The sequence below is a fragment of the Electrona antarctica genome, assembly GCF_951216825.1.
Source record: "Electrona antarctica genome assembly, chromosome: 16".
Lineage (NCBI taxonomy): Eukaryota > Metazoa > Chordata > Actinopteri > Myctophiformes > Myctophidae > Electrona > Electrona antarctica.
Window position 1 is genome coordinate 7,703,579 of NC_136797.1, and position 13,613 is coordinate 7,717,191.

Here is a 13,613-nt window from a genome sequence, read left to right on the forward strand (position 1 = left end):
GCGTTCTTCACAATGTTCATAAAGGTGTCTACTATCACATATAAATTTGTTCCAACCCAAATCCATTGGGAAACTTTGTGACATTATGCTTTAAAGGTCTGCTGACATGCCCCGAAATTAATATTCATGCACATGCACATTTATTTAAGTAGCATGTGACGTGTCAAACTAGGGGGTTTTCGTGATTCTGAATCCATTGCAAGCATTCGTTTTGCACGAAAAATACTCCTTGGGCTAAATTTGGCCATAGCCACCTCATCACATTTGTCATTTGTGCTGACCTCATCACATTTGTGATGACGGCTATGGCCATTTTTAGCCGAAGGAGTGTTTTTCGTGCAAAACTAATGCTTGCAATGGATTCAGAATTGAGTTGGAACAAATTGATATGTGATAGTAGACACCTTTATGAACACAATTGTGAAGAAAGCTAGTGGCATTTTTTTTGCAGATTGCCACACATTTCGCTAATTTTCCCATATTAACATGAAGTCTGCTTGACAAATACTTGACAACGGCCAGGCTGTTCTAAATGCTACAGTGCAGGGTTTCTCAAAGTGAGTGCCGTGGCGTCCTGCTATAGGATGCTGTGACGCAAGTCCAGCGGTGCCGCAGAATACTTCTTTTTTTGATCAACACCAAATCTGTTCGCCAGAAATAGCAGACCTACAAGCTCTCAAATACATCACGATGCGACATGTTGTGAGCTTGTACATCAAGAAAAGAAAAAAAAAGAATAGCAATGCTGGGGTTCAAGTGTAAAGTTATTTTCAATATGTCCGACTCCTAATGGAAACAGTCTGTCAAGTTTTCCTTGTGACATACTGTATCTTAGGGGGAAATATATCAAATTAGGTAACAATGAAATTCAGGGCAGGGTGCCGTGGATCAGATGGAAACGCTATTTACAGGGCTGACCTGAGCCAAGAAACGTTGAGAAGCCCTGCTCTAGTGAGCATCATGTTTGTGTGTTTAATGGATCTATCAAAAGCATTCTTTCTTTGAATGAACACACAAAGGCTGCCACAGCTGTGCCAAACATCTATCTATAAACTCCAGCAGCCTGTTGCACCAGCTGTGCAAAGTCTACAATACACGGTAAATTTAAACCAGTTTGTTTGATACGAAACTGTGTCGATGTTTGCAAAGTCTACAATACACTACACGGTACATTTAAACCAGTTTGTTTGATACGAAACTGTGTCGATGTTTGGTTGCACCACAAGATACATTTTAGTTTACACTGCATGCGGCTGTAAGCCCACACTAACCAACATATTGTAATGAACCTACTGTATGGTTAGCTTTAAACCTATGTTTCAGTTTCATATTGTAATGAACCTACTGTATGGTTAGCTCTAAACCTATGTTTCAGTTCCGGGCGAAGGCTGTGGGTAGTTCCAGCCTCTCACTCACTGTCGGAATAGACACATGTATAGTCTAGAGATCTGGGCGGGTCGCCCAGATGATTAGCTTCATGTAAAACATTGTTTTCTCACTCAACAATAAACAAATCGACATACAGTATACGTTTTTAAAACATAATACCAAATTGACCAACTTTTCTAAAATTACATATAAGATAAGAGGCAAACATTGTGAAAAAGAGCTTGTAGTTTGGCTATTTTAACAAATTAAATTAACTAAATGTAATGCCTACAATTCCAAGTGCTTATTGCCATTTGGTGTTTTAAACATTATGTTATAATTTAGCTATTGAAAAATAGCAGTTCTACAAGCTCATAGCGCGCCACCGAGTGGCGCGCTACAAGCTTGTAGGTCTGCTATTTTTGAAAAAATCGTGAAAATGTGGCGCAAATCCTGACAGAAAACTGTCAGGATTTAGAAGACATTTTAGAAATGTCGATGTCAGGCCTAAATGGGTTCAAATACGATTCTTTTTTGGGGGGTTTAATAGGGCCTGAAAGGTTTGTGAAACCCTTGGGCTGACAGCCTGTCGACACACAGTCTTACTTTTTGGTTCAACGATGACGGACATCTGTCTCAGTCTCTCCTCCTCTTCCTCCTCCCACGTCTTCCTCAGTCGTTCAGCTGTGGAGGAGGATGGAAAAACAGCATGTGACACACATTCGCCTCACTAAACATTTCCACATGTGCCTGTACTGTACTGTAGGGTACAGTAAACCTATATACTTATACACTTATATGTATGTCAAGTATCACTCAATGAAAACACACGTTCCTGCTTCTGCAGGCCACTGATATTTTCCTCCAAATGAACGTTAGACTCAATGAAAACACACGTCCCTGCTTCTGCTGCCTGGCGACTGACATCATCCTCCTAATGAACGTTAGACTTTTTGACACGTACAGTATGTTCCTGCTTCTGGTAGTAAGTAGCCTTGCCGAGCCATGAGGCCCATAGGGGCAGGAGCCTATCTCCTGTTTCTGTAGCGTGAGGCAGCTTGATGTACAAGTACACCCCCTGGACATGACGCTAGTATGTCGCAGGAAGACTTACCCCCAATCCAACCCTTGATGCTGAGTGTCAAGCAGGGAGGCACTGGGTCCCATTTTTTAGAGTCTTTGGTATGACCGGGCCGGGGATTGAACCCCGACCTCCCAGTCTCAGGGCGGACACTCTAACCACAAGGCCACTGAGCTGGTTCCTGCTTCTGGTGAAGGATATTATTGCCCTTCTAGTGCAGGGGTTCTCAACGTTTTTGGCCGGGGACCCCCGAAAATGCTTTGGCAACGTCTCGGGACCCCCGCCCCGCCCCCTCCCGACCCCCAATATAAATTGACTGCTACAATAACCTTAAACCATTTTGGGCGGGAACCCCTTTTGGTGTTTTAAGCATTGTTATAATTTAGCTATTTAAAAATAGCAGATCTACAAGCTCATAGCGCGCCACCGAGTGGCGCGCTATGAGCTTGTAGGTCTGCTATTTTTGAAAAATCGTGAAAATAAAATTTAAAAATAAATCTTTTTTTTTTTTTTTGAAAATAATTTGGGGACCCCCTAAAATAATGTGGCGACCCCCGAGGGGTCGCGACCCACGGGTTGAGAACCCCTGTTCTAATGAATGAGGAAACCATCATTTCCCCATTAGTCATTTCATTAGGTTAATATGTTCTGTAATGCAATGTTGCATCAAGGAGTCCATGTTGTAATAAGTCCATGCATGACATTCCTGCTGCTGGACAGTCAGATACAGTAGCCTAGCAGGGTCCCACAGAGGGATGTGAAAACATTCATTTCCCTGAGAAAACAGTAAAAACCATGCAGGTTGAGACCTCTCTCTGCCTTCTCCTTGCGAGCCCTCTCTGCCTCCTCCTCCTGTTTCTTAGCTGCCACTGGGGGGAAAGGAAACACACATTTTCACGACACCGACACATACTGTTACGATGATGACCAATGGAAATATGGCTTAAAGGCAAACTGTTGCTTAACCCATTTTGGACTAGGTAGATTCAAAAAAATCACACCCGTGTGAACTGAGTGGTGTAAGGTATTATATAGCCTGATCAGCTGTGGTCTGACGTAATGTCTGACATAATGAAATCACACCCGTGTGAACTGAGTGACCATAGCAACCACGCTCATGTTTTTGGTACGAACAAACACGTGGACACGTGGACACGTAAACTAACAAAGCCAGTTGTTGGAGTGGTTTACACCACTCAAAAATGTCTTCTAAATCTTTCTAAAACAGTTTTCTGAAAATCAGCTCCTTTAATTATAGGCATTATACAGAACCATTTACACTGAATTCACATCGGCAGCGGCACGCGATTTTTACCACCCTCTTTTATCGCAAAATACACGTGAAAGAAATGAGAGAAATGCTCAACCTTTTTCATGTCAAGGACCCCCAGGAATTATCTGAATTTAGCTGCGGACCCCCCATCTCAAAATATGTTGTTCCAGGGACCCCTCGGAAGCAAAGATTTTTCAAAAATAGCAGATCTACAAGCTCTGAGTTTGTAGATCTGCTAATTTTCAATAGCTAAAGTATCCCGTCCAGAATGGGTTAATCGGTACAAGGTTTGGGTTGTGTAGTTACCTTGCTATGATGTAATACAGTTGGGTTTCTCCATCATGTACTAGGGTCAGATAACCACATAACCCAAAACTCGTAGTGTCATTTTCGACTTAAATGGTTAATTGACACAGACCAAAGACAGTGGAGAAATTGTATACTTACAGTCAGCATAATCATATTCTTCATACCATGGATTTAAGATCGACACAGTCGTGGTTTCCTCTGGAATATAGATCAGCAAGTTATATTAAATAATAATAAATAATAAATAAACTATTTGTCATGGGTATACTGTATATAATATTATCAATAGTTACCTGGTATGTACATGATAACTTCGGTTGTTGTGGTGTGCTTGTTGCCTGTTTAAATTAAACAAACACATAATCAATGCACAGAGACCATAACTGACTCTTTTCATAAATGAATGCCCTACTGGATCATACAGTTGGAGGCCATCGATATTGTCCTTTTCTTTTTGCTGAGGTTTGCGTGATCTGCGCAAAAGGACAGTTAACCCATTTTGGGCGGGAACCCCTTTTGGTGTTTTAAACATTATGTTATAATTTAGCTATTGAAAAATAGCAGATCTACAAGCTCATAGCGCGCCACCGAGTGGCGCGCTACGAGCTTGTAGGTCTGCTATTTTTGAAAAATCGTGAAAATATTTATTTCAGAAAACTGGAGGATTTAGAAGGATTTTTTAAAATGTTGAGGTCAGGCCTAAATGGGTCAAATGATAAGGGACAATATCGGTGGCACCCAACTGTACGTTACACCAAAGTGTCAACTGAACTAACTTCGCAAGCTACGTATCATTTTTGGACACGTGAGGTTTCCGCCCGACAGAGATGATATACAGTAATTCCTTTTTTGCAGCATTGCTATTATCATATGAGCAAACGAGAGTAAAATGATTTGGTGTTGGTTCCTCAACACCAACTCTTGTGTTGAGTTGATCAGTACATCTAGGTCTTCAACCTCCCAAAATGTTTACGTCTCCCCTTTCTGCGCTCCCTTCACTGGCCTTGGGGTGCTTCCTGCAACCAATTCAACACACTGGTGATGATGACCTACAAGGCAATCAAGGGCATGGCCATATCTTCAGGTCCAACCCCCACCACCCCATCCTGCTCACTTACTGTAGATGCAAGAGTTTGCACTTAAAAAACACAGATGAACTAAATTAAAATGTTTCGTGAAACATACGTCTGATGAGATCGGGTTCGGTCACTTCGGTGACAGTTTCTGGTGGACCTGCAAAAAAAGAAAAAAGAAAAGAAAAATCACACTTGTGTGAAGTGAGAGGTGCCTGGTAATGCTTGTTTAAAGTGCTGTAAACAAACATTAAAAGTCCATAGACTTGGCTGCCATATGACGTAATTTCAAAAGACAGACGTTGGAGGGGATAGCGACCCTCAAAAATACATCATTATTAGTTTTAACCACTTTCAACCTGGTGTCCCTAATTTGGTACTAATTGACACCTTTTCTGGTGGTAAACATTATGACCATTTTCATGGTGGAGGCGAAACTTGACATGATCCTATTCAACAAATCCATGCCAACGCTGCCTCGCAATTTAGTCTACTTGTTTCCGTTTTGCCCTGTGGCAAAAAAGTCACCCATAAAAAAGAGAGACGAGGAGGAAGTCTTTTTGAACACACACGTAAGTACATCTCTATAGTTTGAAAATGTTGGGCCCTATTTTGCCTGTCTTAAGTACCAGGTCTTATGACTTAACTTAAGACCTGGTCAATTCTGTTTAGCTATTTTGAGAGGCCAAACAGCATCGGCCACACCTCCAGGTCTTAAGCTAAGTCATAAGACCTACATGCAAAATAGGGCCTGTGGTCTCTTGATTGTGCCCTGGAAATTTTACCTTTTTGACGGCAAATGTAATCATCTCTTCAGGGCAGCCTACTGACCATTCCCATTCCAAGTTTCATGAAACTATATGTGTAATCTAATACAATACCGGACAGGGAAATTTAAAGCCTTAATATTGTACAAGGGAAGGCATTCAAATTACCTGCTTTTTCATTTTATTTCAGATAGACGTGAATAAATGTTACACTATACACTTTTGTACACGTCTGTACACTTTTTCATTTTATTTTAGTTATGAGACGTGAATAAATAACATAAATTAATGTCCTGAAAGGCATCATCAGAGGTGTAATTTGGTGTACAGTTGTTGTCTTACCGTGGTGTTCTGGCTCAGCAGGCTCTTCCCTCTCGGAGGGGTTTGGAGTCCCAACAGGCTGGATCACTGTGAAGATAAACAAGTTAACAACCAGATGAGATCATCATTCCTACATCACATCTGGACTGCATGGCAAAGACCTGAACACCTGGATTCACACCGGCAGCAGAGATGCAAGAACTATACTGGACCCAGCTAAAAAAGAAAAGTGTGGAATCAAAGTTGTGAAAAGTTCAACATAAGAGCGTCGCAGTCCCGCCCCCTTTCATGATGACGAGCGGCCCGGAAGAGAATTCATAATTCCCATAGTTTCAAAAAGTATTTATTTATTACTTTATTATTATTCTGCTTTTAAACCAAAATCGGTAAACCAAGAGGATATGTTCTATTGTTCTTGTTCCTGTCTGCTTCTGTGATTTGTGTCCTGACTGTAATGTATCTTTTGTAATGTATGTCTGTCTTGTCTGTATCTTGAACGGTGACGTCATGGACGCAAAACAAATTTCAGTGCAAGCTGACAATAAAGTGGTATGGTATGGTATGGTATGGTATGGTATGGTATGGTATGGTATGGTATGGTATGGTATGGTATGGTATGGTATGGTATCGTATTTAAAGACCTGTAAGTCTCGGACAAAGCCAACTCGGATGGTGACAAATCATGACAATAAACACAACTTTTTGGGCCGAACAAATAATTAGAAAGAAGAAAAACAACAAAAAAAGTGCTCTACCCTACCCCTCTCTTTCTAATTGTTTGTTCTTATCCTCATACATCCGCTCGTCGGGGGCGGGACTGTGACGCTCTATTGCTCCTCCCTCCCTGCCTGCTGCCGGGCATCATTAACCTTTGACTGGACCATAATTCGCTTATTTCCGTCACTCTCATTTCTTTCACATGTATTTTGCGATAAAAGGGGGTGGTAAAAATCGCATGCCGCGGCGCTGCCGATGTGAATTCAGTGTAAATGGTTCTGTATAATGCCTATAATTAAAGCAGTTGCAGCATCTGGCGTCAGACATTCTAACTTCTGAAACATTAAATATTTGTTTCATGAATTACGTGTCATTACCAAAGAAAAAATATATTTTTTTAAAATAATTTGGGGACCCCCCAAACTAATTTGGTGACCCCCCGAGGGGTCGCGACCCACGGGTTGAGAACCCCTGCTCTAAGGTCAACACACAGTGAATCTAGAGTGTATGTACAGTACATACATGTGTCCCAGCCCAGTTCAATGAGAATTCTCTCCTCTTCCTCATCCATGGTGGGACTCCTGGTGGTGGTGGTGGTGGTGGTGGTGGTGGTCTGCAGAGCGGGGGTCTTTGTAACCTTCGGCTTCTTGGTGGGCTTCGGCGCTTTGGGCTTCTTGGTGGGCTTCGGCGCTTTGGGCTGCCTGGTGGGCTTCGGGGCCTTTGGCTTTTTGGTGGCTTTCGGGGCCTTCGGTTTCTTCGACTTGGCCTCCTTCTCTGCGGCTTTCTTTGCCCTGGCTGAGGAAACGACAGGCATGGATTAAAGAATGAGAAATGATGTTTACTGGAGCCAAGAGGAACCTTAGTAGGCTTCTAATATAATAAGAGAGGCAGGGGGACGGGGGAGGGAGAGAGAGAGCAACAAACAGACTGCACAGACACACGCACGCACGCACGCACGCACGCACGCACGCACGCACGCACGCACGCACGCACGCACGCACGCACGCACGCACACTTTCTTCATTGATGTAGGTTAAGCCTCTATACTTACTGTGGTGAAAAATGGGGGGGGAAAGGAGGGGACCAAGTACCAACAACAAAGTATATATAGTGTTTAAGTGGTTAAGCCCAGTATCCCACTTGTTTTAGAAAATAAAATAGTAAGACTCTAGAGTAGGGCAGGGGTGAGGTGGGTCCATAGCACACAGGCTGATTTCACCCAACACCAGATCGCACATAAATACGACTATAGTAATACTTATGGAATGATTATTGTGTCACCTAAAACAGCAGTGTATACACGAATGGTGTTGGAAACAAGCAGCAAGCGTGTGGTTTTGCTTCATGTGCCCTCAGTGGAAAGTTAGCTCAGAACATTGTTGTTTTTGGGGTCCTCTCGTAAATCTGCTAATTTGTGGAAAATCATAGTGGAAACATTCCTTGTGGTCATATTTTGTATTTCTTCCTAAAACCTTGCACAGACATGCCATGCATATACTCATTTACTGGGATATTCAAGTAACAAATCATCCAGCAAAGCAAAACTCGACTCGCCACAGCTCAGCTCAGCTCAACACAACTCAACTCAACTCAACTCAACTCAACTCAACTCAACTCAACTCAACTCAACTCAACTCAACTCAACTCAACTCAACTCAACTCAACTCAACTCAACTCAACTCAACTCAGCTCAACTCAACTCAGCTCAACTCAACTCAACTCAGACCCCCACGTACAGCTGACTGTATACCCATGCAACTCAGAATCAGATGTCATAAAAACACAACACACACTGCAGTGCAAACGAGCTGCATATTGCTTTATTACACCTGTAAAACTTATGGTAAGTGGGTAAGTGTACGGTATAACGGCCATCTGTCATCTGGTGTTCTGTTATTTAAATGGCAGAGACAAATGGTCGTTTGAAGAGGAGCGTTTAATTTGACTTCCTCCTTCAGGGCTAAAATGTGGAGGCATGGTTGGGGAGGGGAGGAGGAGCACCTCGACAGAGTGAGTGGGCTGCTGCTGCTCAATGCAAACCAAATGTCACGCAGGCCTGGCCTGACTCACTGACTGACTGGCTGACTGGCTGACTGGCTGATTGCAGTCTTTCCTGTTGTTTGTGGAGCCTCCACGTTCTCCTTGGCTGCAAGCTGTGTCTGAGAGCAGAGTCAGGAGGTAGGGAAGCATGCAAGCACACGCACGCACAATACACATACAGTACTGCACATGATATACAGTGAGTAGACAGAAACACGCACGCACGCACCGCACACATGCACGCACGCACTGCACACACGCACGCGCACACATGCAACAGGCCATCTGAACAACAGACAAGAGAAGCTGTGTGATGGCCTCTCTTAAGGTTCTGGCCCACATGTTTTTCATTTCAAGAAGTGCAGCTGTGTCTGTGTGACAAAAAAGGTCAGGATCTGATCTGACACAGCAGCTGCTGCTGCTAAGCTTTCACTCCCAGCACTGTTACTGACGGTAAAGCGCTGTGTGTGTGAGATGGATGTTGATGAAGACGACAGACTTACCAGCCTCTAGCTCCTCTGGACTCTTCTTCTTCTTGGCTTTGACCTTATTGTCTTCTTCTAGTACGGCTTCTTCTTCAAGAGGAGGCTCATCCATCATCATAGCAGCATCTTCCTCTCCTTCCTCAGCCTCCAGCTGCCTGTCCTCCTTATCCAGTCCTTTCCCGTCTGTGATGATGGTGGACGTCTGGCCTGTGGAGGAGAGCTGCTCTTGTTGTCCATGTCCAGCAGCACACAGGCAGCTCAGAACCACCCAGACCACCAACACGTAGACCCTCATCTTAACACCGGTCAGGATGGAAACACTGAGACGAGAACTAACAGAATTCCTTCAGGAAAGAAAGAGGACGAAAACAAAGTGAAAATCTTGTCAGAGGAGTAGATGTATGGACAAGTCCCAGCCTCCCAGGCTCCTCACACACAGACAGTCAAGCTCAACCTATATGAGCTGCTTCTGCAGAGATCCAGCTATAGCAGCCTGTCCGTCCTCCTTGACCTGCACCAACCTTTACTGCATTATGTCCATGAAGGATTCTGTCTTCAAGGCATGGAGCAGGCGTTATTGCGTTCACCTTATTGGGTCTCTCCTCGGTCACAGCCAGTGGGAAGACTGGACATGTACGTATGATTTGTGGAGGTGTGTGGAGTCTTCTTGTCTCCCACTTGGTGCTGGTGTCTGCATGCATGCAGAGAGAGAGAGAGAGAGAGAGAGAGAGAGAGAGAGAGAGAGAGAGAGAGAGAGGAGGGGACTGACTGCAGAGGGCTGGAGGTTTTTTTAAAGCCTAGCGGCCCCCTTGGCAATGGTGGAGGAAAGGAAATGCAGCTGTCTGGAATGAAGTTTGTGAGCAGCTCACCTCCCTCTCTCCTCTCCTCTCCTCTCCTCTCCTCTCCTCTCCCACTCCCCAGTCAGTCACACTGCAGACTGGCTCCTCTCCTCTGCTCTGCTCACCCACACCCCAGTCAGTCACACTGCTCCTCTCCTCTGCTCTGCTCACCCACTCCCCAGTCAGTCACACTGCAGACTGGGCTCCCTCATGGCCCTGCACCCCCTCTCAGTCACCTCACTCTAAGCTGCAAATGACGGGGGAGGAGATTTTAGAGCACGTCACATTCCTGCCTGCCTGGGGAAGAAAGGAAGAGATATGGGGAGAGATGTAGATAGAGAGAGAGAGAGAGAGAGAGAGAGAGAGAGAGAGAGAGAAAGAAAGAAAGAAAGAAAGAAAGAAAGAGCCCAGAGAGATGAGAGCATTGGAGCCTCTAACAACATTCTTGTGATGATAAGACTAAGAGAGAGACTGTTTTATCATGTTATGGTCAGTTAGTGACCTCTGACCTCTAAATGAGAGACAAGACGCACCCAGAAAAAACAGACACATATTTGACATGTGATATCACACATTGTTACCTAGAAATAATACATGATATGTTACTATTATAAGATATGTTATCACACATATACCTAGAATAAGACATGATATGTTACTATTACATAAGAGATCAAACTATGTTGGGAAGCAATGGGTTACACACAACATTCCTTTAATGTGTTTAATCATGACCAGATGTGAGGATTTAATCCATTCTGAACGGGAACCCCTTTTGGTGCTTCTAGCATTTATGTTATACTTTAGCTATTGAAAAATAGCAGACCTACAAGCTCATAGCACGGCACTCGGTGCTGCGAGCTTGTAGGTCTGCTATTTTTGAAAAATCATGAAAATGTACATGCAAATCTTTGAATATTTATTCTTTCCCAGTGAGCGCTTTTAACTCAATTGTTTTGCTTCTGGGGGGTCCCTGGAATAACATATTTTCAGATGGGGGTCCACGGCCAGTTACATATATAATTGTGGTGGTCCTTGACGTGAAAAAGTTTGAGCAGCACTGACATAGAAAGATAGGTTTTTCAGAAAACTGTCATGATTTAGAAGACATTTTTAGAATCTATAGTCTTAGGTCTAAATGATTTAAGTGTAACTGTGTTTGATGCAGAGTCAAAGATTGCAGGGTCAGTCAGTGTGGGAGGTACATTCCATTCGTATTCATCATAGTCTCTTCATTATTACAGTAGGTTCTCAAAGTGGGGTCCGGGGACCCAACAAAGGTACTTAATATGGCATCTCAATGTTTTATTTTTTATTTATTTTTTATTCCACATCTTTGCAGTGACACATTGCATACATACATGTTATACATAATTACATACATATACATATAATTACCGGTAGATGCATTTAATGGTAGTCAGTGCTCGTTTGTGGCTGGGTGGGTGGGTGGGTGGGTGGGTGCGTCTGAGCACGAAAACAGCATGGTTGTTTTTCACCACCTGTGCGCAACCTAACACACACACAAGCACATATTAACTGTATATATGGTGATTTCGGGTGTGCCAGTACAGTACAGTGACAGTATAGTACAGTACAGTAGAGGGTATACAGTAGAGGGACCCCCACACGGTAACTCTGTCATTTCTCAACCGTTTCGGACGCGGGGTGGCTCGCCGGAATCGGGCCGGCACCCTGGGTGCGTTCCTGTGGGTAGTCTGGAGCCTGGTTTTAAGGGCCTTTGAGGTGCTGTGGTACCAGGAGGTGCATGCATAGTCAAAGAAACCCTGTACAAGGGCTCCTGTTAAGGTCTTCAAGGTGTTTTTGTTGACCAGTGAGGAGATCCTGTAAAGGAATCTTGTTCTATGGTTGACCTTTTTGATTACGTTGGTGGCCATTTTATCACCGGAAAGATTAGCCTCCAGGATGGAACCTAGGTAGGTAATTTCATAAAAAGAAGAGTAACTGATAGAGGGAAAAAGAGAAGAAGAATTAAAAAGAAGAAAGGAGAAGAGAGAGAAAGAAGAAAAGATTGGAGAGAAAAAAGAGAGAAAGTGAGAGAGACATCTCATTCTCATCTCAATCATTTTAACCACTTTATCCATTCATACCTTGACTATTATAAACAGCTGTTACAAGCTAGTTTTCTTCTTCTTTTTTTTTTTAATGGAAAATGTTTGAATATATATATTTTTTAAAGATAAATCTTCTCTTCTTGGGGGTCTCTTCTGACACAAACCATTTTCAGATGGATATGTCTGTGGCCGGGAAATAATATATCAATTTGGGGGTATTTGACTTGGAAAGGTTAGAGAACCACTGGGTTAGATGAGAGGCCATTAAACCTCGCAGACCCACCTTGGCTTTCAACTACATTTGGAAAAATAAACAACAACATCATCTGTAATCATGTGGTGCACTTGAATTACCTAGTCATTATCTATTCTACACACAGCATTCTTCTTTTATTATGTGCTAAGCTAAAGCTTTAATTTGGAATGATTTTATGTTGCTCAGGTTTATAACCCGCAACTTAATTGCGCGTGTGTGTGTGTGTGTGTGTGTGTGTGTGTGTGTGTGTGTGTGTGTGTGTGTGTGGTGCGTGTGTGTGTATAGTTGTATACAGTATACTTACTATACTTGTGAGGACCAACTGTCTCCACAGGTGCAGTAGAATATGAGAAATGGACTTCATGATGGCCATTTTCCTGGTCCTCACAAGAGATAATCTTGTTTTATGGTTGAAAAAAATATTTTTGGAGATACGTTGTGCAATTAGAAAAAGATTCAGGTTGGTATTAGGATTACATTGCCGGTCTACGCTTTGTGAGCTTGTAGATCAGCCATAAATTAAATTGGCATTCATAAAACCCGGCGCCAACCTAAAATGTTGATGTCCTCACACGCACACGCACACACACACACACACACACACACACACACACACACACACACACACACACACACACACACACACACACACACACACACACACACACACACACACACACACAGTGTGTGTTAGCTGTGTAGTGTGTAATTTGAAGCAATGAAGTCTCTTCCAGGCAGTGCTCTGGTTGTGTTCAGAGTTCAGACATCCCACCCGGTTGGGTTTCCTGCAGTCTTCCATCTGTTTCTAATGTCTCTGTGATCTGCATGGAGACAAAAAACACCATTCTGAAGACAAGCTCTCACATAAAACAAGAGACTCCATCCATAAAAACTGGGCAGGGATTAGAGCTGTTTCAAAGTTTATTGTCTGCCTGACATTGTGTAATCTCTCAAGGTCAGCAAGGCCATTCAGAATGTGTATATACACTGTTGATAGTGGGAATGAAAA

The 13,613-nt window shown here is 43.2% G+C and overlaps 1 protein-coding gene across 1 annotated transcript in view; it reads right to left on the reverse strand.

The window, feature by feature from the left end:
* The window catches only part of LOC306939901 (inactive carboxypeptidase-like protein X2), a 28,059-nt gene extending 17,755 nt beyond the window's left edge, over positions 1-10,304 (reverse strand). The window contains exons 1-8 of the mRNA XM_079524700.1: positions 9,453-10,304; positions 7,432-7,704; positions 6,214-6,279; positions 5,217-5,264; positions 4,325-4,369; positions 4,170-4,229; positions 3,259-3,318; positions 1,975-2,052 (exon numbers count right to left, since the gene is read on the reverse strand). Of these exons, the coding sequence (XP_079380826.1) occupies positions 1,975-2,052; positions 3,259-3,318; positions 4,170-4,229; positions 4,325-4,369; positions 5,217-5,264; positions 6,214-6,279; positions 7,432-7,704; positions 9,453-9,729 (907 nt within the window). The 5' untranslated portion in view covers positions 9,730-10,304. The remainder of the gene's footprint in view (positions 1-1,974; positions 2,053-3,258; positions 3,319-4,169; positions 4,230-4,324; positions 4,370-5,216; positions 5,265-6,213; positions 6,280-7,431; positions 7,705-9,452) is intronic.
* Between the last annotated feature and the right edge of the window lie 3,309 nt (positions 10,305-13,613).